General features: G+C 37.8%; 2 protein-coding genes across 2 annotated transcripts in view; both read right to left on the bottom strand.

The window, feature by feature from the left end:
• LOC107757278 (kinase suppressor of Ras 1-like) overlaps window positions 1-1890 on the bottom strand; it is a 52177-nt gene extending 50287 nt beyond the window's left edge. The window contains exon 1 of the mRNA XM_016574713.1: window positions 1432-1890. Coding sequence (XP_016430199.1) covers window positions 1432-1677 — 246 coding nt within the window. The 5' untranslated portion in view covers window positions 1678-1890. The remainder of the gene's footprint in view (window positions 1-1431) is intronic.
• Window positions 1891-10818: 8928 nt separating this feature from the next.
• LOC107756317 (WD repeat and SOCS box-containing protein 1-like) lies at window positions 10819-25213 on the bottom strand. Its single transcript, XM_016573370.1, has 9 exons — window positions 24832-25213; window positions 23151-23319; window positions 20905-21176; window positions 19288-19419; window positions 16908-17008; window positions 14803-14975; window positions 14577-14690; window positions 13477-13584; window positions 10819-12467 (listed from the first exon to the last, which is right to left on the bottom strand). Exons 1-9 carry the CDS (start codon window positions 24869-24871, stop codon window positions 12305-12307), a joined length of 1272 nt encoding a protein of 423 aa, XP_016428856.1. The 5' UTR covers window positions 24872-25213; the 3' UTR covers window positions 10819-12304.
• Between the last annotated feature and the right edge of the window lie 18 nt (window positions 25214-25231).

Below are 25231 nucleotides of genomic sequence, written 5' to 3'. Positions count from 1 at the left end.
ACTGCTTATGTTAGCTTTTAATATACGGTTTTATCCTGATTAAAGCTTTAATACAGTACGGCAACTGCACGCGCGTCCATGTTTAACGCTTCTCATAGCTATGTGAAAATAAGTGTATAATTGGAACAGTTCATTGGTGGAGATGAGCTGAATGAGAGAGAGAGAGAGAGAGAGAGAGAGAGAGAGAGAGAGAGAGAGATGCAGAGTGTGCAGAGCAGGGGAACGCGAGGAACAGAATTTTAAAAGACGATATCTCTGTTTGCACTGAACTTTCAGCTTCGTAACTTTGCAGATATTGTTTATGCTCAAACAGCAACATTACACACTAACTAACGTTAAAAAAGTGAAATCGCTTTAAAACCCCTTTAAAAGTGAGAGTTTGCAAGCTGCGAACATGAAAGCCATGTTTTGATTCAGAGAAGAAGGTGCTTGACCTTAATTTTGTCTTCACAGAAAAGCCACTAATTTATGGTGTTTTATTAAATACAACCATAACAATATTAAAAGTGACACTGTTCAACAGGTTTGACCAACTTGGGATTTCAGTTCACTTTTGTGGGAGGGGTTAACCACTTGTATGGGTTAACCTGCGTATGGTTAAAAATAGCACTAACACTCCTGCTCCTCTTGTTAGCAGAGCTAAACTAAGATAACAGGCTGTTTGACATGGAACATATAGTTTTAAAACAGCTACAGGACTTTGACTAGTTTACTCTTACAATACACTATTGAAAAAGTATTCTATTGCAGTGATTATCATGAGAATGAGTATAAAAATTATTCAATATGAAAGCATTTACACCTTCATTTTTGAAAAAAAGGAAAAAAAGTTCATTGCACTACTGCAATAACTTTCTGTAAAATAATTACAAAAAGTGTTTGTTGTATGGCTTAAATGTCTGTTTATGACTGAAAGCATCATATAAAGTAAACATTATTTTCATGACACAGCTGGTCATGTGATCTTAACATGGTGGTGCCTATAAAGGAGCAACCTGCTCCATTATATTTCTTAACGTGCTGTTCATTTCTTCCAAGTGCAAAACTTTTCTACTTAGCAATGCACAACATTACACAGGTAAAACTTCACATCAGGAGGGGGTAGACAGATGCACCCTAAACAACTAGCCTACCTCAAGATCCAGGAAGTAATGTCAGCCAAGAGGGGGTTTCCATGACCCTATCATTTATGAATTTGGTGTCAATATATTAATAGACAATAAAATGAATGATGACTTGAAGATGCACCTACAAAGTAAACATCATTATTTAGGCATATCAAGAACTATCATTCACCGTCTAATACTGGATCGCACTAATGTCATGGTACTTATTTGACTTAACAACCTGCAACCTGGCATGAACATTGTCTAAATGCCCTGCAGCTTGTTATCCAAGTACACAACGGCAAAAAAAAAAAAAAAGCATTACCTCCAAAGCGCGTATCTCGTGTTGGGTCAGGTCGTTAGATGCGGCGCACTTGGTCCGGAGCCCTTTTAGACTAGAGATGGAGATCTCGATCAGGTTCTGGATGAGTTCGCACTGGTGAAGCGCGTCCATCCCTGCATTACTGCCATAGCTCGCGTCCAAATGCTCCTTATCACTTGCGACCATGTTTCCAACTTTGCCAGAGACACTAGTATCCATTCCTAGGCATTGGCACGGCTTTAGGGGCATGGGCTCGAACTGCAGCAAATACTAGTCCAAAGTCATGTTTGTAAATGCATGTAGACTAAACGGAGGTGCCAGTCCCAAGGGAGTTCTGTACTAGTTCAGAGCGCAAGCATACTCCTCAAACATACTCGTGGACTGGTTTGAGAGCCAGACAGGACGCGTTGTCAGCTTGTTCCGCCTCAAACGTTGTATGTATATCCCGTGAAGCCCTCTGAGAAGCGCTCGCTTAGGTCTCACCCTCAGTCAGCTGTTTGAAGTAGCGTTTGATGCTTTGCAGTGTGGGAAATGAAGTTTTGTTTACACGCCCATCGGACCGTTTGAGGATCACTTACGTAACGTTAATTGATTTTTTTATGTTGTTGTTCAATTTTTGACTTAAAACAAAAGTTGTTCATATGTTTTTTTTTGTTGTTGTTGCTATATGCACTGCTTGTGTATAGGGACCTTGAACTTGTTAAAAGCGCTTTATAAATAAAACATTATTATTATTATTAGTTGGGTAGAGTAAATGAAATAAAATTTAATACACTTTATTGTCCCCTAGGGGAAATGTGTCCTTGACTCAAGGTGCGTTTACACTGACAATATGTTGAATGCACAAAAAAACAAAAACTAATTAAGAACAGTAAACCATAAAAATGTGGAAAAAGTTGCAATACAATAACGTAGTATTCTGATTTTTTATTTATTCTATTCTTTTTTTCTCAGAGACAATTTATGCTTATACGTTAATAAGTAGGCTAGAAGTATAATATATATTGTACAGTATTGAATATGGTTAACTAGTTATGTTCTCGCAGGTTTGAGATAAATGGATAAATGTTTAATGAAACAAGGTGGAAAAGAGTGAATAAATTAATAAGAGTCCACTGAGCCTGATAAATACAAAATCACTAAAATGATTACATAATATATATGGCCCCTGTAAATGAAAAGTTGTAATTAGCATGTTAGGGCACTTATTTTAAGTTTTTCCCACCCAAACAATATAAAATTTAGATTTTTCCCGCCCACCATCAAAAACGGACCAATCAAATGAACTGTTACATTTCGAGGACTATTGTACAATTGTGGAGTGGAATCTTTAGAACTATGATACTTCATTTTACCCGATGCCTATTTTTACCTGACATCACCTTAAATTTGACATAACGTAACATAAAATATTGTATTAAAAAAAATATGTATGATCAATATCAATATATTACAATTGTACAACCCTTTGGTGGAACTTGTCTTGTCATATATCTGCTCTTGTTGGTTCAGTAATACAGTTCCCATTATGTCATCAGAGGCACACTTTGTATAAGGGCTGGAAAAACACGTTGAGTGTGTATATGTGTGTTCATGCATGACTGTTCACAGGTACTGCTCTCTGCCCACTCAGATGAGAAAATACTTTTTTTTAGACTTTCCACTGAGTTATGATTTGCTGGGTTCCCTTGATGTCAAAGTAGCCTACTATGGCAATTCAATAATTATATATGATTGTGTAAATAAACAGCACTTTTGCTGTTCAGAGTTCATTAATGTGTTTATGGCAAAGTGCTGTAACAGAAAGACATGAAGAAATGTTACAGCACCAACTTGCTGTATCAGGCACACACTTTCCCATGGGAAAAATCTCCTCTCCTCCAAAGCTTGCCAAGAAGGAGACATCATTTCAAAATGAACAGTAAAGAGGGCTGAAGCCAAAGAAGAGCCACTGCAAATTGTCTTTCCCTATGAGGCAGTCAAGCCAAGACACTTTTAGCCAACTGAATTGAAAGGAAAAACTGTAACCAGTTTGTATTTTGGCTTACAACACTCAGAAAAAAATGTCCACGTCAGCTGTATGACAGGAGCTTGATGGTTCTGCGGACAGTTGAAATGCTGCTTAGTCAGTGTTCTAAACCTATAGCCATCCGCACCGGTATCCTCTGAGTAATGACACTGCAGATCAGGTTAGGCTTAACAGAGAAAGAAGAGATGGAAAGACTTAAACAGACACTCACTCCATTCCAGGTAAGCAATGGTTTTTCTTTGTATCAGTCAACACATTCACACACTGGGCCATATACTGCTGGGGGCAGGCAGTTGTTAAAATATGGTGCTGCATATTATTAGCAAGTTATATAAACTATAGCAGATTGCAAATTCTGTTATCAGCTGTGAATTGATAACCATCTGGTTAATAACTTAGCAGTGTTAATGGAAATATGTTCACAAGATGTGAAGTGGGAAATGTAAATATGCTTTTAAACAGATAATGGGCTTTTAAACATATTATTTTAAATAAGCAAAGAAAGAAAAGAAAAAAAGACAAATGATGGTGTTTAAAATCACTTTCACTTCCATTTGGATGGTAATCCTGCATACGAGTATGAGTAAATGAATATGAGTGAGCATATAGTGCCTTCTGCTGGAAAAAGAAGGTAAGTAGTAAATTTATAATAAAAAAATCCTCCCTCTCAATCACTTGTCATGTTTTGTAACATTAAACTGCCATATTGTTGATGTTAAAGTTTGTCACTGTTAAAGTTTCAGATCTGTTCCAGAAAGTTCGGTTTCACCTCAGACATCTCACGATCTACGCAGAACATGTACTGTGTGCTATTGCAGCTTTCAATGCAACATCAAGGCAGGAAGTGGTTCACAATCAGAAAAGTATTTAGTTCACAGGAAGTTGGGACAATTGAAGGAAGGAAGCACTTTTCTCAGTTGCAGACGGCATGATTTCTACAGAATCTTAAATGTATTGTGGTCTTTCTTTCCAATAATTATTTCCATCATTATTATTTTCAGAATAATTATCAGTAGTCTGACAGTTTGACATTACATAGCCTACGTTACATTATATATATATATATATATATATATATATATATATATATATACATACACATACATGCATACAATTTATCATGAGAAAATATATAAATACTACATATATTTATAAATAATTTTATTTTAAATACAGCATAATTACGGCATAAAATGTTCGGCTTAAAAACGATCCAGAAATAATTTTTGTTGCACGCTGTCTTGAATGGAAATTCATTTATGCAATTTCATGCAAGTCGTACAGTCGCAATACGACAGCTAGATAGCGCGCGCTCATTTCCCTCACAGTCTGAGACCCATAGGAATGGGGAATAATGGCACACGCAGCCTGGAAATGGATACGGTCACGCTGCTCTCTCTGACCGTCGTGTCTCAGATTCTAGTGAACCTTGACAGCCTTTACGGAATGGATTCCCATACTGGTTGCTTTTAGGCAGAATAGAACTCATTGAAATAAAAATAAAAAAACAGGTTTTTAAAGAATTATGTTTGGTACTAACTATAATAATATTATATTATTTTATTTTAATTCACATATTTTAGGCAACCGTAGTAACTATACTATAATTAGGCCTAATAACATCTTATAACAATGTTATTTATTTAGTTAGTTAGTTAGTTAACGTGTGTCATGACTGAAGTGTATTTTGTGCTTTTGTTTATGGAATTGCAATTTGTAAATTTGCTTGACGATAAAAGCAGTAAAAATGAATTTGCTTGATGAGCGAAAAATAATTAATGTTAATTCTATTAAAATGAATATCTTGATCACAAAAAAATAATTAAAACAAAATTAATTAAAATAATTAAAGTAGGCCATCATGTGATTTCTACGGTGGCCGAGAGAGCTCAACGCGCTGCAAATGAAAAAAACGCATGCAGATAGAAAAAAAACATCTGCAAATTAAGAAAACATCTTCCTCAATTTGACAACACGCGCTGCAAATGCTCACAACACAACCAAATAAAGAAACGCGCTGCAAATATGCACAGACCACATCGGAGATGTTTAAGGGAACCACAAAGTGACGAACATGGCTGGGACATATTTATCAATGTTTGCTCTGAAAGATGAGATTTTTGTTTATTTTGTTTATATCATACTATTCCTTTGCTTCCTCTTTTTTTTTTTTTTAAAATTATTAGCCTAAATAAGCTGACGAAATACACAGGCTACTGTAACTGTGAAAGAATGTATGCTGGCTAACGTACTTTACAACTTCCCTTACAAAAATCAACCATATGCTTTTACTATTAAAATTAATTAATTAATAAATTTATTATGTAAAAAAAAAAAAAGGGTTACTAATCCATGGTAACCACAAATTAACCATGGATTTACTATACTAACCATAGTTTAACCATCCTCTTTGTACAACTGTGTTGGTTATACAAATGGCAATCAAAACAAAAAACACTATTTGTTTGTGTTGCGAGCATTTGCAGCGCGTTTCTTTATTTGTTTGTGTTGCGAGTATTTGCAGCGCGTTCTTTATTTGGTTGTGTTGTGAGCATTTGCAGTGCGTTTCTGTATTTGTTTGTGTTGCGAGTATTTGCAGCGCGTTTCTGTATTTGGTTGTGTTGCGAGCATTTGCAGGGCGTTTCTGTATTTGTTTGTGTTGCGAGCATTGGCAGCGCGTTTCTGTATTTGGTTGTGTTGCGAGCATTTGCAGGGCGTTTCTGTATTTGTTTGTGTTGCGAGCATTGGCAGCGCGTTTCTGTATTTGGTTGTGTTGCGAGCATTTGCAGGGCGTTTCTGTATTTGTTTGTGTTGCGAGCATTGGCAGCGCGTTTCTGTATTTGGTTGTGTTGCGAGCATTTGCAGGGCGTTTCTGTATTTGTTTGTGTTGCGAGCATTGGCAGCGCGTTTCTGTATTTGGTTGTGTTGCGAGCATTTGCAGGGCGTTTCTGTATTTGTTTGTGTTGCGAGCATTGGCAGCGCGTTTCTGTATTTGGTTGTGTTGCGAGCATTTGCAGGGCGTTTCTGTATTTGTTTGTGTTGCGAGCATTGGCAGCGCGTTTCTGTATTTGGTTGTGTTGCGAGCATTTGCAGGGCGTTTCTGTATTTGTTTGTGTTGCGAGCATTGGCAGCGCGTTTCTGTATTTGGTTGTGTTGCGAGCATTTGCAGGGCGTTTCTGTATTTGTTTGTGTTGCGAGCATTGGCAGCGCGTTTCTGTATTTGGTTGTGTTGCGAGCATTTGCAGGGCGTTTCTGTATTTGTTTGTGTTGCGAGCATTGGCAGCGCGTTTCTGTATTTGGTTGTGTTGCGAGCATTTGCAGGGCGTTTCTGTATTTGTTTGTGTTGCGAGCATTGGCAGCGCGTTTCTGTATTTGGTTGTGTTGCGAGCATTTGCAGGGCGTTTCTGTATTTGTTTGTGTTGCGAGCATTGGCAGCGCGTTTCTGTATTTGGTTGTGTTGCGAGCATTTGCAGGGCGTTTCTGTATTTGTTTGTGTTGCGAGCATTGGCAGCGCGTTTCTGTATTTGGTTGTGTTGCGAGCATTTGCAGGGCGTTTCTGTATTTGTTTGTGTTGCGAGCATTGGCAGCGCGTTTCTGTATTTGGTTGTGTTGCGAGCATTTGCAGGGCGTTTCTGTATTTGTTTGTGTTGCGAGCATTGGCAGCGCGTTTCTGTATTTGGTTGTGTTGCGAGCATTTGCAGGGCGTTTCTGTATTTGTTTGTGTTGCGAGCATTGGCAGCGCGTTTCTGTATTTGGTTGTGTTGCGAGCATTTGCAGGGCGTTTCTGTATTTGTTTGTGTTGCGAGCATTGGCAGCGCGTTTCTGTATTTGGTTGTGTTGCGAGCATTTGCAGGGCGTTTCTGTATTTGTTTGTGTTGCGAGCATTGGCAGCGCGTTTCTGTATTTGGTTGTGTTGCGAGCATTTGCAGGGCGTTTCTGTATTTGTTTGTGTTGCGAGCATTGGCAGCGCGTTTCTGTATTTGGTTGTGTTGCGAGCATTTGCAGGGCGTTTCTGTATTTGTTTGTGTTGCGAGCATTGGCAGCGCGTTTCTGTATTTGGTTGTGTTGCGAGCATTTGCAGGGCGTTTCTGTATTTGTTTGTGTTGCGAGCATTGGCAGCGCGTTTCTGTATTTGGTTGTGTTGCGAGCATTTGCAGGGCGTTTCTGTATTTGTTTGTGTTGCGAGCATTGGCAGCGCGTTTCTGTATTTGGTTGTGTTGCGAGCATTTGCAGGGCGTTTCTGTATTTGTTTGTGTTGCGAGCATTGGCAGCGCGTTTCTGTATTTGGTTGTGTTGCGAGCATTTGCAGCGCGTTTCTTTATTTGCTTGTGTTGTGAGTATTTGCAGCGCGTTTCTGTATTTGGTTGTGTTGCAAGTATTTGCAGCGCGTTTCATTTGTTTGTGTTGCGAGTATTTGCAGCGCGTTTCTGTATTTGGTTGTGTTGCAAGTATTTGCAGCGCGTTTCATTTGTTTGTGTTGTGAGCATTTGCAGCGCGTAATGTTGACCCAACATACAACTTAAAATAAAACTCAGAAAAAAACATTCAAAACATGCACACCTGCTCCATGCTGATTATTGAATTTTGGTTCAATGAGAAATTATGATTTGAAGTTATAATTGTACAGAAACGCGCTGCAAATGCTCACAACACAAACAAATACAGAAACACGCTGCAAATGCTCACAATACAATCAAATACAGAAACGCGCTGCAAATGCTCACAACACAAACAAGCATTTGTGAGTATTTGCAGCGCGTTTCTTTATTTGTTTGTGTTGTGAGCATTTGTAGCGCGTTTCTGTATTTGGTTGTGTTGCGAGTATTTACAGCGCGTTTCATTTGTGTTGTGAGCATTTGCAGCGCGTTTCTTTATTTGTTTGTGTTGCCAGTATTTGCAGCGCGTTTCTGTATTTGGTTGTGTTGCGAGCATTTGCAGTGCGTTTCTTTATTTGTTTGTGTTGTGAGCATTTGCAGCGCGTTTTTGTGTTTGATTGTGTTGCGAGTATTTGCAGCACATGTGCTGTCAAACTGATTAAGATGTTTTCTTAATTTGCTGGTGCTTTTTCTATTTGAATGCGTTTTCTGAAGTTGCAGCACGTTGAGCTCTCTCGGCCACCGTAGGATTTCTTTTAAAAATAATTAATTTATGTACGGAATGACAGAATGTTGCTTGTAAACTTCACTTGAATGGCAATGTTAAGACAGACAGGGTTTATTTTCAGCTCACAATCTGATAGCTGCACACAGTACCCCTTAAAAGATCAGATAGGGTGAGCATAATATATAAAAAATAAATAAATAAAAGGGACAGTCTTGTGAAAATTGTATCTAACAGCAATAACTAAATAGGCGTACATTTATCTATATTTGTCTTTACAAGGAAGCACATAGGATATCTGTTTAATGTATCATATTGGTGTGATACGTTTTGGCTTGATGATGCACAAGTTGTCTAAATGATTTGTAGCTCTGCAGACCTGTGCTATTGCAGATAGTGTCATAACCCTGAATCCATCTGCTCATTTTACACTTGAAGGTTATAAATAGCAATCCAGACCAGTGCAGCTGACCTTTCTTTAGATTGCAGGATATAGAATTGACTGTATCTGTCCACACTGTGCTTTCGTTGGACTGCTTTATTTTAAATTGCATGGAGTCAATGTTCTGTGGCATCAATCATATATTTCGTATTCTTGTAAACCTCTGACAACTTTAGCACAAATTTTGCAAAATTTTTTCCTTCTCAAGGCCATTGAAAAGACCACTGTGACCTTAATATAATATATCTCGCTAAACCGGTCTTAGTCTCCTGTATGCTCAGGCTGTAGAAACATCTGGAAGTTGAGTCACTCTAGAGAGGTTGCGACATACAAAACAAGCTGATAAACACAAGGAAGTTTTCAAATCGATCTGGCTTCATATTCCAGGCCATAATGGCTTAAGTGTGAAACGTGCACGTATATACCTCCTGCAGTAATGATTTTGTCTATTTGAAGCTTTAGTTGTATTGGCAGTAGGTCTTAATATTTAACCTGATAGTTACCCCTGCTAGTCAATAATAAACCCGATAATGACCTTTCATGCCTTTTGGACAGAGTCTAAAAAAACTCAAGCAGTTCAGTAAGTTTCCACACTCTGGAATGTAACCTCAAAAAACATAGTCTTAAATTATTTACGAAAAAAACTGTTTTGAATGAATATGAAACCAAAGTGATAATTACATATCTTACTCGAGCAGTTTTAAGTTGCTATAGGGCTGAAGGTTGGAATGCCGTTTTCTGTAAGGATTCTTGAGGAGTGATTTGTTTGTCATGAGGAGTCTGGGAAGGTTAGCACAGCTGTGAAATCTCACAGTGATTCTTGTTTGTACAGTCACCGCTGGGTCAGTGCCCCACTGATTGGAGCGTTACCAAGCCCTTGCTGCTATTTGGAAAATGAAAGGTTTTTATATTGGTCACATTTCTATCTCCAGTAAAGATGTATTAAATTGATTAAAATAGCAACAGAAAGACATTTGTTACAAAAGTAAATGATGTATTTTTGACCTTTCTATTAATCAAAGAATTCTGTGAAAAAATTTTATCAGTTTCCACAAAAACATTAAGTAGTGCAACTGTTTTCAAAATTGATAATAATGAGAAATGTTTCACCAAATGGGAGCACAAAATCAGTGTATTATTAGAATGATTTCTAAAGGACTGGAATAATGGCTGCTGAAAATTCAGCTTTGCCATCACAGGATTAAGTAACATTTTAAACATATTTTAAAAAAAGAAAAGTTATTTTAAATTGTAATGTTTCACAAAATTGCTGTTTTTACAGTATTTATGATCAAAATAAATACAGCCTTGGTGCATTTTCTTTCAAAAACATACACAGATCTAACATTTAAATTAAATTATTAAATTATACATAGGCCTACATAAATATTAAATATGTAAAAAAAAAAATCTGCTTCAAGACAACAAAATGATTTAAAATACTTTATTTCGACAACAATCATAAAAACAAAAACCCCACCAACTGGAGGAGAGAGAGAGAGAAAAAAAAAGTACATTCTCATAAAAGGACATTTGTTGACAAATTCACTTGCTCCAGTTGAGTACAGCATTAGGTATTCGGTCTGTTGGACAAATTAACTAGTTTCCAAGCATCTCTATAATATTCATTAATGATTGAAAACTACTACCACCGTATTCTAAAGAACTGCAACTGCTACAGATTTGGTTGGAACACTGAAGTGCATCTATGTATCCTTTCTAGATCTACTTTATAAGAATCTAAAGAAAACCTAATCTGTTGAACATCAGCATTATTCATACACCCAAGCAGAAAAACTGACATACATATAAAGTCTTCCAAGTTTTAGCCATAAATGAGAGTAAGAGAAAACTGATTGTGCCAATCACATCAATAAGAACCCAAGGGGATCTTTGGCATCAGCTTTTTCAACACCTTTTTATTGCCAAGACTGTTTGACTGCATGACCACATGAATATGCCACATTCGGATTCTCACATTCTTGATGCCATTCAAATCGCTTTAAATGACAGGCAGGGTCACAAGCGTAACAAACAGAATCATGCCATTTTGTTCCAGGATATCCAATAAACCAGTTCCTCAAAATGAGAGGTAGATGAGACATGCCCAAACGAAATCACCTCCACAAAACCTCACTATGCCTCTCTGTTAAAACGCACATGGCTGTCGAATGTCAAAGTGTTAACAGACTGAGGTTTGATTGGGAGTTAAGTGGCGAGATAATAGTTAGGACTAGGCAACGTGTCAGGCTGGGTAAAAGTGCCATATTTCATAGCAGATACAGCAATTGGAAGTCGGTGGCAATTTGTTTGGAATGAGAAATCAAGGATGTGGCATCAGTTTCACTGCTGGTTAGGTAAAATCTCATCAAACTGGCTGGCAGTTTCTCCTCGAAGCAAACTTTTGTGTCATTCCCCTACAAAACATCATCATCGCACAAGAGAAAATACCATGTACAGAGCAGACTTTCAATACAAGCATTATAAAATTATTAATGAGAAGCATGGAAAAAAATTGAAGCTACATATATATATTTATACAAACATATGTATATATATACACACACTCAACAAAAACGTGCCTTAAATCTCTGTACAGGTAAAAAATATACAATTTGTGGAGGAAACAAATTAGCCCATGTGTTACTGTAGTTTTAGGTTTGTGATGATGAAGGCCGTTACTGAAGCAGCATAAGCGGGTGGATGTTTATTTTCTCTAAAGAGGCACGTAAAGGGGAGGCACTGCCCGTGTCCCTGAACTACCCAACTCTATTCCGCCCATCACATGCACGCACACATACACACTTTCACATTGTCACTTCCCTTCAATCCCTCTCACAGCAAGAACGGAAAAAGAAAACACTGCAGAACATTCAGGAGATAATCCCCCATCACATCGCTTTAAACTCAGTGCAGGAATACCTTGAACTGAGCCAGAGAAAGCACCACTTTCACCCATCATTTACCAACTCTAAGGTGCTGTACAAGCTGTCCAAAAAAAAAAAAAAAAAAAAAGGAGGTTCAAAAGGACAAACTGTGGTTCGCTGATCTATTAAGGCTGTCTGAAGGCCACTACCTGATATGGCTTAAAAATATATATATACTGAACAAAGTATTGAAATACACTTGCAACTAGGAAAACTAAACTTAAAAAAAAAAAAATTTGAAAAATAAATAAATACAAAAAGAACCAACCTCGCCTTCATGAGGGGGTTGGTTTGAGCAGAAAAAATATTTGTCTTAAAAAAACAACAACCCCACACATTTCATTTGGTTTCACAGAGTGCTGTGTTTTACATTCCAACTTAAAGCGTCTTGTATGCCAGGTAGTCTTGCATGGAGAAAGGAATGGGCAGCGTATAAACCTGCTGGGTGGGCATGACTCGCCGCAGGGTCAGGCGGCACAGGTGCTGGAGGCTCGCAATTCTGCGTGGAGAAGCCCAGAAATGCACGCTGCCGTCACGAGACCTGTGAGAAGACAAAACGGATGCCATTCAGTTTATTTAACTTGCCACTGACACGCATTCTAAACTATATCATGATCAAATGTCCTCTTGAACAGGGTCTGGTTGTTTGTACAGTACAACTCGCCAATTCAGCTTTGTCAGACTGCTGTCATGCAGAAAAGTATGTTGGTTTACACCCTGTATGTGGGACAGCCAACTCATCTAAATTTCATATGCAAAGGAAGCTGCAGAACCCGTTTAGTGTATTTGTTTTATAATAGATCGTTCAGGATACTTTTGAACAAAGTGTGATGAAAGTTATTTTTGGCTTCGTTTCAAAACAGAAGAAAAGTTAGAAGCCAAGATACAGATTTGATAATTTATGTAGTAACACTACCCAGCAAACAATGGAGTAACAGATTCGTACCCGGCAGCCAAGACACTTCCGTCAGTAGAAAAGGCACAACAGATCAAAGAAGTCATAATTTCCACAAAAATACGATATAACTGATAATAATCAATAAAAATAAAAAAAAAAAAAGAATATATATATATATATATATATATATATATATATATATATATTATTTTTATTCAGTTCTATGCAACAGAATCAGATTGAACTGAAATTTTTTTTGTGTAATTATCAAAATAATGTATAGTCCTACATAGCTATTATCAGAGCATGTGAGCAGAGCACAGCGTCATGAGAGGGTAGCGTCATTTTACCAGAGTTGCCCAGTACAGCTGTACTACACCATGTTTCAGCACAGTAGTGCTTTTCCAATCAGGAACAAGCATACTACAAATACATTTCCTGTTGGCACGTTATTTGATCGGACTTTGCTTTTCCGGTGAGCATGAGCAGTACATTTATAGAGTGCAGCACGTTGTTTTCTATTTCGGCCAAAAACCGAAACGTAATTTTTGGCGGCCGAAATTTCGGTGCATCCCTAGTTAAAATGATTTCTGAAGGATCATGTGACACTAAAGACTGGAGTAATGGCTGATGAAAATTCAGCTTTGCCATCCCGGCAGCCAAGACACTTCCGTCAGTAGAAAAGGCACAACAGAGGCCGTTAGTGAGAGGGGCGATGGCTTGAGGACTCTTCTCACCGATACTCCAGAAACGCACCAGCCTGAAAAATGAAAATACAAGCTGATTGTTTTATTTACAACTGTGTTGCAGTGTCTTGCAACTGTAATTCAATTAGTGATTTCAGACACTACCATTAAAGTTTAACACCAAGTTTTGGGTCAGTAAGACGCAAAGGACACATTAAATTGATAAAAAAAGTGACAGTAAAGCATTTATAATGTTGCATCTTGTAGAATGTAAAATGTTACAAATAAATGCTGTTTTTCTGAACTATTTCTAAGAATAAAAAAAGTATCACAGTTTGCCAAAAAATATTAAGCAGCACAACGGAGTTTAACAGTGATGATAAAAATGTTTCCTGAGCACCAAATCAGCATGTTAGAATTAGGGATGCACCATAATAAAAATTCTGGGCCGAAACTGAAAATTCTGGATGCAATTGGCTGAAAACCAAAAACAAACAAAAATAATTATTTATTGATTTATTAAATAATATAAAATCATTTAAGAATTTTAAATTTAACTCAACTTAAAGACTGGAGTAATGGCTGATGAAAATTCAGCTTTGCCATCACAAGAACAAATTACATTTCAAAATAATTTAAAATAGAAAAGTAATTTTAAATTGTAATAATATTTCAGAATAAATCTGTATTTTTGCTCAAATAAAAGTAGCCTTGGTGAGCATGAGAGAACAGTCATTTCATTTGTACATAAAAGCAAAACAAATCTTATGCAGAGTAACGTAACTTCTCCATGTCCGCCATTTTGTAGAGCACAGATGGTTTCATTCTCTCAGTATGAGAGAGACGCCTCCACCCAGAATCGGCAGGAGGCGTGGCGAAGGCAAACTGGGCGCCTCATAGTGATTAATGGACATCATATGAGGGGTATGTGATCTTTCCCAGAAAGAGGCCCTGCGGCAAATCACACACTCCTTCTAGAGCAGCTTAATGCAGGCTACTAACTGCAACACAAACGATCAATATCGAGTTTTCAAAAGCAAATAACCAAGTGTTTGCTTTATCTTACCTGTCATCAGTGACGCTGGCAATGTGCCAACCGTCGTGACAAAAGGCAACGGAACGAACCCATCGATCATTTGCTCCTCCTGCAAATATGGGTGAGGGAGGAGGGAAGAGATGCCTGAAGGGAAGATAAGAGATCAGTTAAACAACATGAACTTGAGAGAAAGCACACTGTGCAGAAAAGGCTAGAAACAGAGAAATTAACTGGAAAGGGGGGGGGGATCACTTACCCCAGCTCAAGCAGAACGGTGGCTGTATGAGGGTCCCACACTATGACACGGGTGTCATAGGAGGCTGTGGCCAGCAAGGCCCCATCAGGAGAGAACTCGCAGGACACCACATCGTTATGATGGCCCTCCAGCTTACGGATCAGAGTGTACTTATCCATGTCCCACAGGAAGACCTGCAATGCAAAAGACATGCGTTATAGCCTACTGTGTTTTCCCACACAGTTCAGAGACAAAGAATTCCAACAAAGAATTAATTCAAATTAAACAGCAAGATCAAAATGTGCTCAGTGTCATTTTTTAGGAAAATCTTAAGCGCTACAACCAAACCCAGAAAAAGTAGCACATGCCAATGAAACAGCAAGGCTTAATTGCACAAAACTGCACAATGTCAAACTGTACAGAGCAGCTAGCAGTTGCAAGTCTTTAAATTACATCAATGCTCACATTTTTAAAATTAAAATCTAAGATACAAATCTGCATAGAAATAACATTTACATATATAAAATTACATTATTCCAAGAATTACTACAAAATAATGTAAATAAAAAAAAAATACAAACAAGTAGTAACTTAAGGTAACATAATGTTACTCCACTGGTATCCCCTTTCAGTTTTAGTTCACGTGAGTTTACAATAGGCTTGCACCGCGCCGGTGGAGGCCTACGAAGAGACAGAGATACTGCAAAAGAAGAGAACATTTGATGGCCAAAAGGTTGACGCCTTTGGCAAACACAGAATACACACATGTCACAACTGCAAACTGTGCTAAAGAATCAACCATGAGACTTTCTAGTGCTTTATTTGCTCCAGCACAATTTTTACATTTAAGAAAGTGTAAAGGTGTGGTCACATTTACTGCAGTTCGACAAATTTTCGAAATGGTTTTAGAAAGATCGGGAACAGAAAGCCACTTTGTATGAAAGTGACTTAAGTGTGAGCTATGCTTCATTGCTGCACTATTAACAAATGATAACAGAGCTTTTTTGACTGCTAAATTTCTCTGATGTGACCACACCTTAACAGTGTATTTTTGAGTGCCAAAAAAAACAAGGTGCCTGCCTGCGTGGTCTTTATTTATAATAAGGAAACATTCTTGTTTATTTCTTATAAGCTACAGACACTGCACTTGAGGAAAAGTGTACATATTCAATAGCTATTTGCCGTTTAAACATTCTGGTGTTGGTGGAGAAAATACAACGGTGCATATACAAGGGTAATTTAACATATTCTCTAACTTGGCAATGTGAAATGAAAAGGCTTCAGGGTGCACAACTACTGCCAGCATTCAAGGCTAAGCCAAGCCAGATATGCACATGAAAGAAACATTACAGCCTTTTTTGGAAGTTAAACTAGTGTGATTTTATCTACTTTAGGAGAAATAAGCGCTACTATTATTCTAATAGTATTATTATTATTATACTATTATTATGCCCGCGTGGTCCGCACCGGCTGCTCTATATGTCAGCGCGGCGCTTCCCTCAAAATCACTCAAACACAGAGCTCTGCCACCACCTGGGACAGGGAAAGCAAGACACTTATGGACACACACAACCGGACAGTTCAACCCCTGCTGCCTGTTCTTGGGAGGAGAGTTGGCTAGGAGTCGGAAAGACTCGAGAGCTGGTTTCGGGGATGACTTACTGACTGGAATACTTTCTTCTTTGTGCCATAAGGGCTTTCACACACAACCAGCAGGACAAATACATCCAATACACTACTGTTAAAAAGTTTGAAGTCAGTAAGATTTTTAAAAATGTTTTTAAATAAGTCTCTTATCCTCACCAAGATAAAAAATACAGTAAAAATAGTAATATTAATTAAGTCTCTTAGGATGTTATTAATAGTAATATTAAGAACAGCTTTATGGGTGGAGAAAATTCATAAGCCATTTGCATTTCTATCTACAGGCACCAGGCACTCATTTGTATGAACAAAAACAAACCAAAAAACAAAACTACAGGCAGGGTTTACAGAAGCAGGTTATGGCACTGAGCATTATGATGATATAAAGATTAATTTAGCACTCATTGATTGGTCATACCAGAACTATTAACAGTAAGAAACACACCAAACAAGTAATAAAGAGGAAGAACTGCAAAACGTACCGCTTTGCCGGCGCCTACGGAACAAAGGACAGATGAATCAGGTGAGAAAGCGCTGCAGTAGACCCAGTTTTGATGGCCACGGAGTACTTTCACCATGTTACCTATTAAGACAAAGAATTTAGATTGCTTAAACGTATAATAATACTTTGTTTGTTTTCTGTTAACATTTATAGTTGTTTTTAAATTTTCTAAAATAAAAGGGAAATTTCTGTTACAATTTAAGATAAACATTATGCAAACAGTTTACAATAATAAAGTATTTTCCTGCATTTCATTGTTTATTGCAATACAATATTTAACCTTTGAAAGCAATGTTGATGCCCAGTGAACAATAAAATAAATAAACTTTAGCAAGTAGCTAAATTCCTTCTCACGTCCCAATGGCGTCCACTTTGAGACTGGGGAACATTTAGCTGAACTCTGGCCAACATTCCTTCATGATTAGTAAAAAAAAATATATATATATTTTGCAAATACAGTAAGCTCCATTTTATCTTCAAGTTCTCAGCATATAAATAAGATTCATGTGATCCTATTAAAACAGCAAGTTTGTCCTTGGATTTTGCAAGACAAGGAGAAAATATCAGCAAACATTCTTTTGGGCTTGGCATCCAATTATTTTCCAACTATCCCCCCTGAGTATCCCTGTGCACGTGCATGCTTACACACACGTGTCTGTGCTTAACTCCATGGAGATAAAATCAAAATAAATGGGCTGCAGAAAACAAAGCAGGCTTCTGTGCAGGAAACTTCTACTCCAGAGTAGGCATGGGCCGGTATGAGATTTTGACGGTATGATAACCTTAAGCAAAAATATCACGGTTTCACAGAATCACGGTATTGTCGTTACAGCTCTAAAATGTGTTATTTTTAAACGACTGGGTAAAAAAAAAAAAAAAATTTTTCCCGCTGAACACTATATATTTTGTTTTTGAGCAACATACAGAATATTAGGAACAGTAGAATTTATTGTTTCTTTGATTTGTTTCCTAAAAAGAAAAATAAAGACGGACATCTTTATTTAACCTAAATCTGTAATTACAGTTATTTAATTTTAGTTATATAATCTACAGTATTTTTCTCTTTGCGTCCGTCTTCAGCGTCTCTGGCCTGGACTTCAAATTTTCAAATAAATTACATTTTGGAAAACGATTGCATTGCAACGCAGTGTGTGCAAGTCCAGAACAGAGACATGCTGCTTGCAAGAAGACAAAAAAACGGTCGGTTGCCGATCGCGTAAGTTCCAAAGGAAGCTCCTTAAGTTCGGCCATCCTACTCACACGTGGCTGACCGCTCACTTGCACCAACAGGAGGAAGAGGGTCATGTTACTCTCTACACTGCACTCAACCTGAGGGATTCCTACACTTTCAGTCTTTGAGGAGACATGAAAAACGGCGCACACCGCAGGAACGGTATAACGGAAAATATTAGCGGTTTTGAAACAGTGACATTTTCAAATTGCAGTATACCTTAAAACCGGCAATCGGCCCATGCCTACTCCAGAGACTTTTCAGCTTGGGGTTACACACTATCTAGCTTTAGCATGTTAAAGGGGTCATATGATGCGATTTCAATTTTTCCTTTCTCTTTGGAGTGTTACAAGCTCTTGGTGCATAAAGAAGATCTGTAAAGTTGCAAAGACTAAAGTCTCAAATCCAAAGAGATATTCTTTATAAAAAAAACAGAATGTTCTGACTAGCTTTGTGAAATTATACTACATGCCTGAACGAAACAAACAGCAGATGCTCTGAATGAGATGCATATTCACTCTCTGACAGCAGGAGGCGCTTCTGGAACACCAGATACAGCGTTTCCATGGTTACCGCTGTAAACAAAGCAGCACTGCGCTGAAATACTACTTTAAAGCAGCACTATGTAACTTTTTCTGTGTTCAAAATTTGCTAAATGTATATAATGAGCGAGTACATCATGAATTCATCTTCCAAACTGCGTTTTTGTCTTATTCCGAATCACTACGGTACACTTATAATAAGTACATGTGTTTGCCGCAAGCATCACAATATGGTAAGGAGCGTAACATTTCCGTCACACGCTTGAGGTATTCGGCCAATCACAACGCACTGGATAGCTGGCCAATCACAGCACACCTCGCTTTTTCAGACCGATGAGCTTTGTAAAAATCGACGCGTTTCAGAAAGGCGGGGCATAGAGGAGAAACAATAATGTACAGTATGTGGAAAATAATGTGTTTGAAACTTAAACCGCATAAACACATTTCATTAAATGTCACCAAACACACAAAATAATGTTCTTTTTAGCAGCATCATATGACCCCTTTAATACTTGTATGTAAAGCTTCAAAAGAAAAAAAGAAAAATAGTAGTGGCACCAAATACAAAATCAACATTTGGTCCTCACCATCATCTTTTAGGTCCCATACGCGTAGAGTCTTGTCTCTTGAAGCAGAAACCAGCACTAAACTCCCATCTGGGGCAAATGTTAGGTCTCGCACAATGTCTGTGTGGTCCATCAGGTTCAGCAAAAGTTTTCCTGTATACAACAAAACAAAATTGAGGATAAAGGTAAAAAAAAAAAAAAGGCCTCAGCCAAATCATTCCAGATCAACCACTGTTTACAGCACAAAGTCCACGTTAATCGATTCAAACCGTGTCAACGTTGCATTAGTATCAACATCTTGTTACTGCATCTTGGCAGCTGCCTTTCACACATAATTTACTTTAGAAACTTTACTTGACTTCTTAGGAATCAAAGAGAGAAAGATTATGTTTGAGGCTTTTACACTTAAGCAGATGTCGAAAAGGGACTTCCCCAAGGCGTTTCAGAAAATAGAGCAGTTATACACCTTTCTTTATGAATGGTGCTGAATTGCCTAGAGGCACGTGGAAGCACAATCACTGACACCTGCCAGGCTAATCCGCATTAAATCCCTATAATTAGTTGCATCTACAGTGATACAAAAATCTTTAACATGTGTTTTTAAAATATGATTAGGGATTAGTAAAAGGGCCTATTTGCAACCTGTCAAGCATGAAAACATACATTCGCTTAGCATATAGAATGATGGGCGTACGGCACAGATCCTGTAGAGATACTGTACAATACATTGTTATCAGATTTCCAGAATGCTTTCTGAAGGGAGAAAAATAAAGGCAGCTGGAGGCGAAGTCTCGCACCCTCAAAAGAGCAAGTCTGCTGGGTAAATTTATGGCATTGCAGTTTCAGTTAGAAGGGAGGTGGAGTCATCCACTGAAGAAAACATCTCTAAACCCTCAGAACAACCAATGGCAGTGTCTGTACAGGACTTGCCCACCTATTAACATTTTACAGCCGAGCAAAAATTAATTATATAACTCCAAAGACTTGCTGATTTTTCTGCAGTCAACAACCACGTCTCCGTTTCACAAAAACACCAACACAGCAATTCATTTTCTGATAGCAGATTAACACACAATTTATGACCATTAAAATGTGAAACTTCCAACAGAGGCACAAAAGCAGAACCTAAGTGGCCAAGAAACCAATGGCGAAGCGTTAAAAAAGATTCATAAAGTGGTGAGATCTATTGTGTAAGGGAGAGTGTACCTATAACTTTGAATAAATATGCAATAAAAATAATTAAACACTGACTGATGACTGCATAAAAATGCTAAAAATCAGTAGGTGTATACAAGACATGCATCTGGAAATTATGAGGGAAGTATGATTAAGTGATAGAAAATGGTCAAAATTACAAAAAGGTAGGGCTTAAAAGATCGTGTCAACATCTTACATAATCACCACCTCCCCTCTCTCTTACATGTGAGCGCACACGCATCTGTTGGGAAACAGAAAAACAGGAAGCTGGCATGCAGAAGTGTTGAGAGAGGATGGCATGGGTGGACTGTGGTTTTTAAAACATTTACTCTAGCGCAGAAACATAAAATAAATAAATAAATACAATATACTTAATGATAAACATATTAACTAAGATACTAGATTAGTCTGTGATGCTTGATTCAGTGAGAGGACCCTCACCTGTATAGACATCCCAGATTTTGATGCGGCCGTTGTTGAGGCCCGTGGCCAGTAGCAGCTGGTCCTGGCCGAACTTGAACCGATGCCATTCGATATTAACGCAGCGACTCTGCTTTTCGGGAACAGAAGAGCCGAATGCCAGGCCCCAAACAATGTCACCACAGTCGATGGTGTGCTCTCTGGGCTCACCTGGCAGCAGACTGCCTTCACTGTTCTGCCGGGAGAGTCGTCGAGGACCTGCACCGCTCGACCGATCTTCCTTTCTTACAGAACTATGGCAAGAGGAAGGGAAAGAGGAAAAAGTCATTGTGTTGTGTTGGTATGAGAATCATGTCTCTGCTTGATGCAAAACAGATAACAAATTCTCTTAAAGTTTATAAACAGCAAGAGGAATTTTACTTTTTAAATACATTATCTAGCATGTCTGTTGAAACAAGCTGCACATTTGAACTCTTAGGAATATTTGAACACTAAGTAAATTCCAAGCCTTAGAGATTGCAGAAGTGTTGCATCAACTTTGACCCATTTAACGTCACTTGGCCAGTGCATGAAACTCATCAAATAAGGTTCTGGAATCATTACAAGAGGTTATTGTGTGAATACAGAGCAGGCACTGCAGAACTGAAACAGCCTGGCATGTGTCAGCTGAAGCTTTTAATGGCACAGTGACTTCCTTTTGTTTTAGCATTAAAAGAATAGTTCACCCAAAAATGAAGATTCTGTCATAAAGTACATTCTAAAGCCAAATTAATAATAATAAAAAAATAAATAATAATAAAGACTAAAATAACCTACAAAAATGTGCCTTTGATTTTAATGCCACTGAAATACTATCACTATTTTTTTTATTTTTTAGTAAACTTTAAAGTTTTAGAAATGTTGCTGTGTTTTGTCACTATTATTAGTTGTTTTTTTTAATGTATATATAGTTATTCGTTTCAATATATTTCATTTTAATTTGTCATTTTATGACATCAACTCAACATTGTTTTAATGTTTTTAGTTAACTAGAACAACTCTGGTCAAGGTAATGCAAATGTATTTTCCCCAATTATTTCAGAATTATTTTAGTTCAATAATAACTATTCCGAATCTATAAATAAATTTAACTGCCAAATGATGTCCTTTCTGTGTACACCTACTAATAAAGTTACTACACTTCAACGTAGAATGACTTAAAATAGTTTTACAATACCATGGCTCTTTTATGGACATATGGAGAAACTGTTTGTTCCAACTATCGTAACTTCTGTTAAAGTTTTACTTGTTTTAAAGTTGTCTGCATGGTTCATGTTGCAATGCTATGTCTGGTATTTTTTTTTACAAAGAATACTAGCTTGAGCACGCACCAAGATCACAAGATAATTACTTTTTACAAGAACCCAGAAACACATTTAATATAATGACTGCCGAAGAAGTTGTTGGGTTGATCAATTTGTCCCCCACTCTTGCAGAAAAGTACAAGACCTAAGGCGAGACACTGCAGGTGAATAGGGTAAAAAAAATAACTAATAGTTATCGCCTTACTTACCCAGCTGATTGATTACATTGATAATTGCAAACATTTTTTGTATTACAAGTTTTCTAAAATCGCAGTCCTGCAGAGTTCAGCTCCAACCCTGAAAAAACAACTCACCTGCCTATAGCCTTAGTAATCCTGAAGACATTGATTAGCTTGTTCAGGTGTGTCTGATTAGGGTTGGAGCTGAACTCTGCAGGACTGCGGCTCTCTAGGACCGAACTTGCCTACCCCTGCACTAGTCTGAAAAAACACTATGAAAAACCAAAAAGGCCAAAATCTCAAATTTGACAGGTGCATGAAAAAACAGTGTTTTTTGCCTGCAGTGTCTCCCCTTAACACGAGCAAACAGGAGAGTAAACAAACAGCCCAAAAAGTCGCTCAGTTGGAGGCATGCAGCCAAAGGGCAATGACGTGAACCTCATAATGAGGACTTTGCATTCAGTACTGGACAATAGCTGGTTGGCAGGGCTGCGTGCTCAATGGCGGTGTCTCTATCCACACAGGGTAAGGTGAGATGATAACTGGTGGTCTATGCAACGCCACTGATTGCTAAACAAGCCCAAACACTGGGCACCACTGTGGCGTAGCCACCATGTGAAAGCCCAGAGGGCCAAACCAGACAACCAGCACACGCGCAGACTGCCTTTGTCAGTCGATCAACACACAAGCTGTATTGTAACAATTCACCATAGTGAGAAACAAAGACATCAGTGTGTATACTCACAAGCTGGCTAAGCATTTTTTCCATGGTACAAGTCTCACAATTCGATGCCCTTGAGACCAAGCGAAGTAAGAACCATCAGGTGCAAAAGCTACAGTCCAAGTCTCCCTTCCAGACTTCTGGTCAAAGGGAGCAACAGGAGGTATGAGTTCCCCGATGAACTTAGCTTTACCTGTTGCAACAGAAAGCACATGTTTAAGCCTTAATTTTTAGAAAACCCAAACTAGTTGGCAGACCAATTTTTGTTACTGTTTAACAGCAAACGTGCATGTATGACTTTATAGCCATCATTAAGTTAAATTGCTGTAACTGTATGTCTACCTACTTTCACAAATTAAAAACCTGTTAGATAAAAAAAAAAAAAAAGTAAACAAATAGCAACAGGAGGTATGAGTTCCCCGATGAACTTAGCTTTACCTGTTGCAACAGAAAGCACATGTTTAAGCCTTAATTTTTAGAAAACCCAAACTAGTTGGCAGACCAATTTTTGTTACTGTTTAACAGCAAACGTGCATGTATGACTTTATAGCCATCATTAAGTTAAATTGCTGTAACTGTATGTCTACCTACTTTCACAAATTAAAAACCTGTTAGATAAAAAAAAAAAAAAAAGTAAACAAATTAAATGGATAGTTCACCTAAAAATGATGATCGTTTTATTCGCCATCATGTTGTACCAAACCTGCAAGACTTTTTTTCCTTGCTGAACACAATTTATATTTTAAAGAATGTTGGTAACCAAACAGTTTTGGTTACCATTGACTACTATTGTATGGACAAAAATCCTCAGACATTTCTCAAAATATCTTCTTTTATGTTCCACTGAGGAAAGAAAGTCAATGCAAAACCATCTTTTGGTGAACCATCTTTTAAATTAATTTGTTTTTAATTGTACATTTTTAGACAAATACATTTTTTTATGTTGTGGATCATCTATTTTTGTGTTTCTAGCACTTTTTTGGCAAATAGTAACGTTATTGGTATTGATTTCAAAAGTGAATATGTAACAATTGGAATGTATAATACTTCATAGTAAAAAGTCAATGTATGTAGCATTCAGTGACAAAAAAAAAAGTAATTGGTTACCAGAAACAATGGAATAGATACTTGTCGCTAAGAGGATACAGACTAGTAGCAGGCAATATCTCATAACTGAATAGATACTAATCACTATATGAACACGTCCTGGATATTAAAATTTTAAAGCCAACACAAATCACATACAGCTTTTTTTTTTTTTCAGAAATTGTAAAGTTTATATAAATTAACACAAAGCATAAATGCGAAACGTGTAGCTGACATGGTGAATCACTGGTGTGGTGAGTCATTCACAGGGGTCTGGAGAAACAGCTGCTGACGGTTGGGGAGGTGTGTGGAAGCGCTCTGGGTGTGATAATTAAAGCACTAACAATAACTATGAAATATTCAAATAACTCGCAATATTTTAACGGTCAAAAGCGGCGTACGCATTTGTTTGAGTTCAATCTGCGTCTTAGCGACAATTGTGTCCTAATATGGCTGATATGGAGACACCACACAAACACTGGAATTATGAGTAACTTTAAGTCGCTTAAATTCATAGCTGCACAAATGTAAACACTCATTATATAGGATAACACACACGTTAAAAAAGGAACTAACGGTAAACAATAAGACCCTGCCCCCATGGAAAACAGAAACTCACCTATTTCATTTTCGTTGACAAAATCTGGGAAGCTTGCCATCTAAATCGAAGTGAGTCTCTTAAATCTGAATCTTCTTGGTTAACGAAATACAGGCGTTCAAATGAATGCGCTGAACAAACGGAAAAGGCTGTATGTCTGCGCGTGTCTCCGGCGAGTCAAATGCCTGGGAATGCGGAGCGTCTCACGTCGACGCAACGCCTGACTATATTTACAAACACGACTGTTAGCCAAAAATATTATATTTAAAGTTCAAATTGAGTTTCATAAAACTGATATTTAAAGAAAGAACGTGAGCCAGTAATAGTCTAGTTCCTTAAATCGCGTGGCGCTCGGCTTGAATATAGTGTATCGTAATGGCCGCGTGCCTCCTAACGATTCGAACGCACACACTGGTGGGCG

Source organism: Sinocyclocheilus rhinocerous, unplaced genomic scaffold (genome assembly GCF_001515625.1).
Source record: "Sinocyclocheilus rhinocerous isolate Xijiao unplaced genomic scaffold, SAMN03320098_v1.1 scaffold1152, whole genome shotgun sequence".
NCBI classification, from domain to species: Eukaryota; Metazoa; Chordata; class Actinopteri; order Cypriniformes; family Cyprinidae; genus Sinocyclocheilus; species Sinocyclocheilus rhinocerous.
This window is presented reverse-complemented; position numbering and strand designations above follow the sequence as displayed.

Excerpts from the sequence above, each read along its gene's own strand:
- LOC107756317 (XM_016573370.1), bottom strand. The coding sequence starts at position 24,871 with ATGGCAAGCTTCCCAGATTTTGTCAACGAAAATGAAATAG. Across the intron at positions 19,420-20,904 it reads AATCTGGGATGTCTATACAG|GAAAACTTTTGCTGAACCTG; the intron begins GTGAGGGTCCTC and ends TGTTGTATACAG. Across the intron at positions 13,585-14,576 it reads GCCAGCGTCACTGATGACAG|GCTGGTGCGTTTCTGGAGTA; the intron begins GTAAGATAAAGC and ends TTCATTTTTCAG.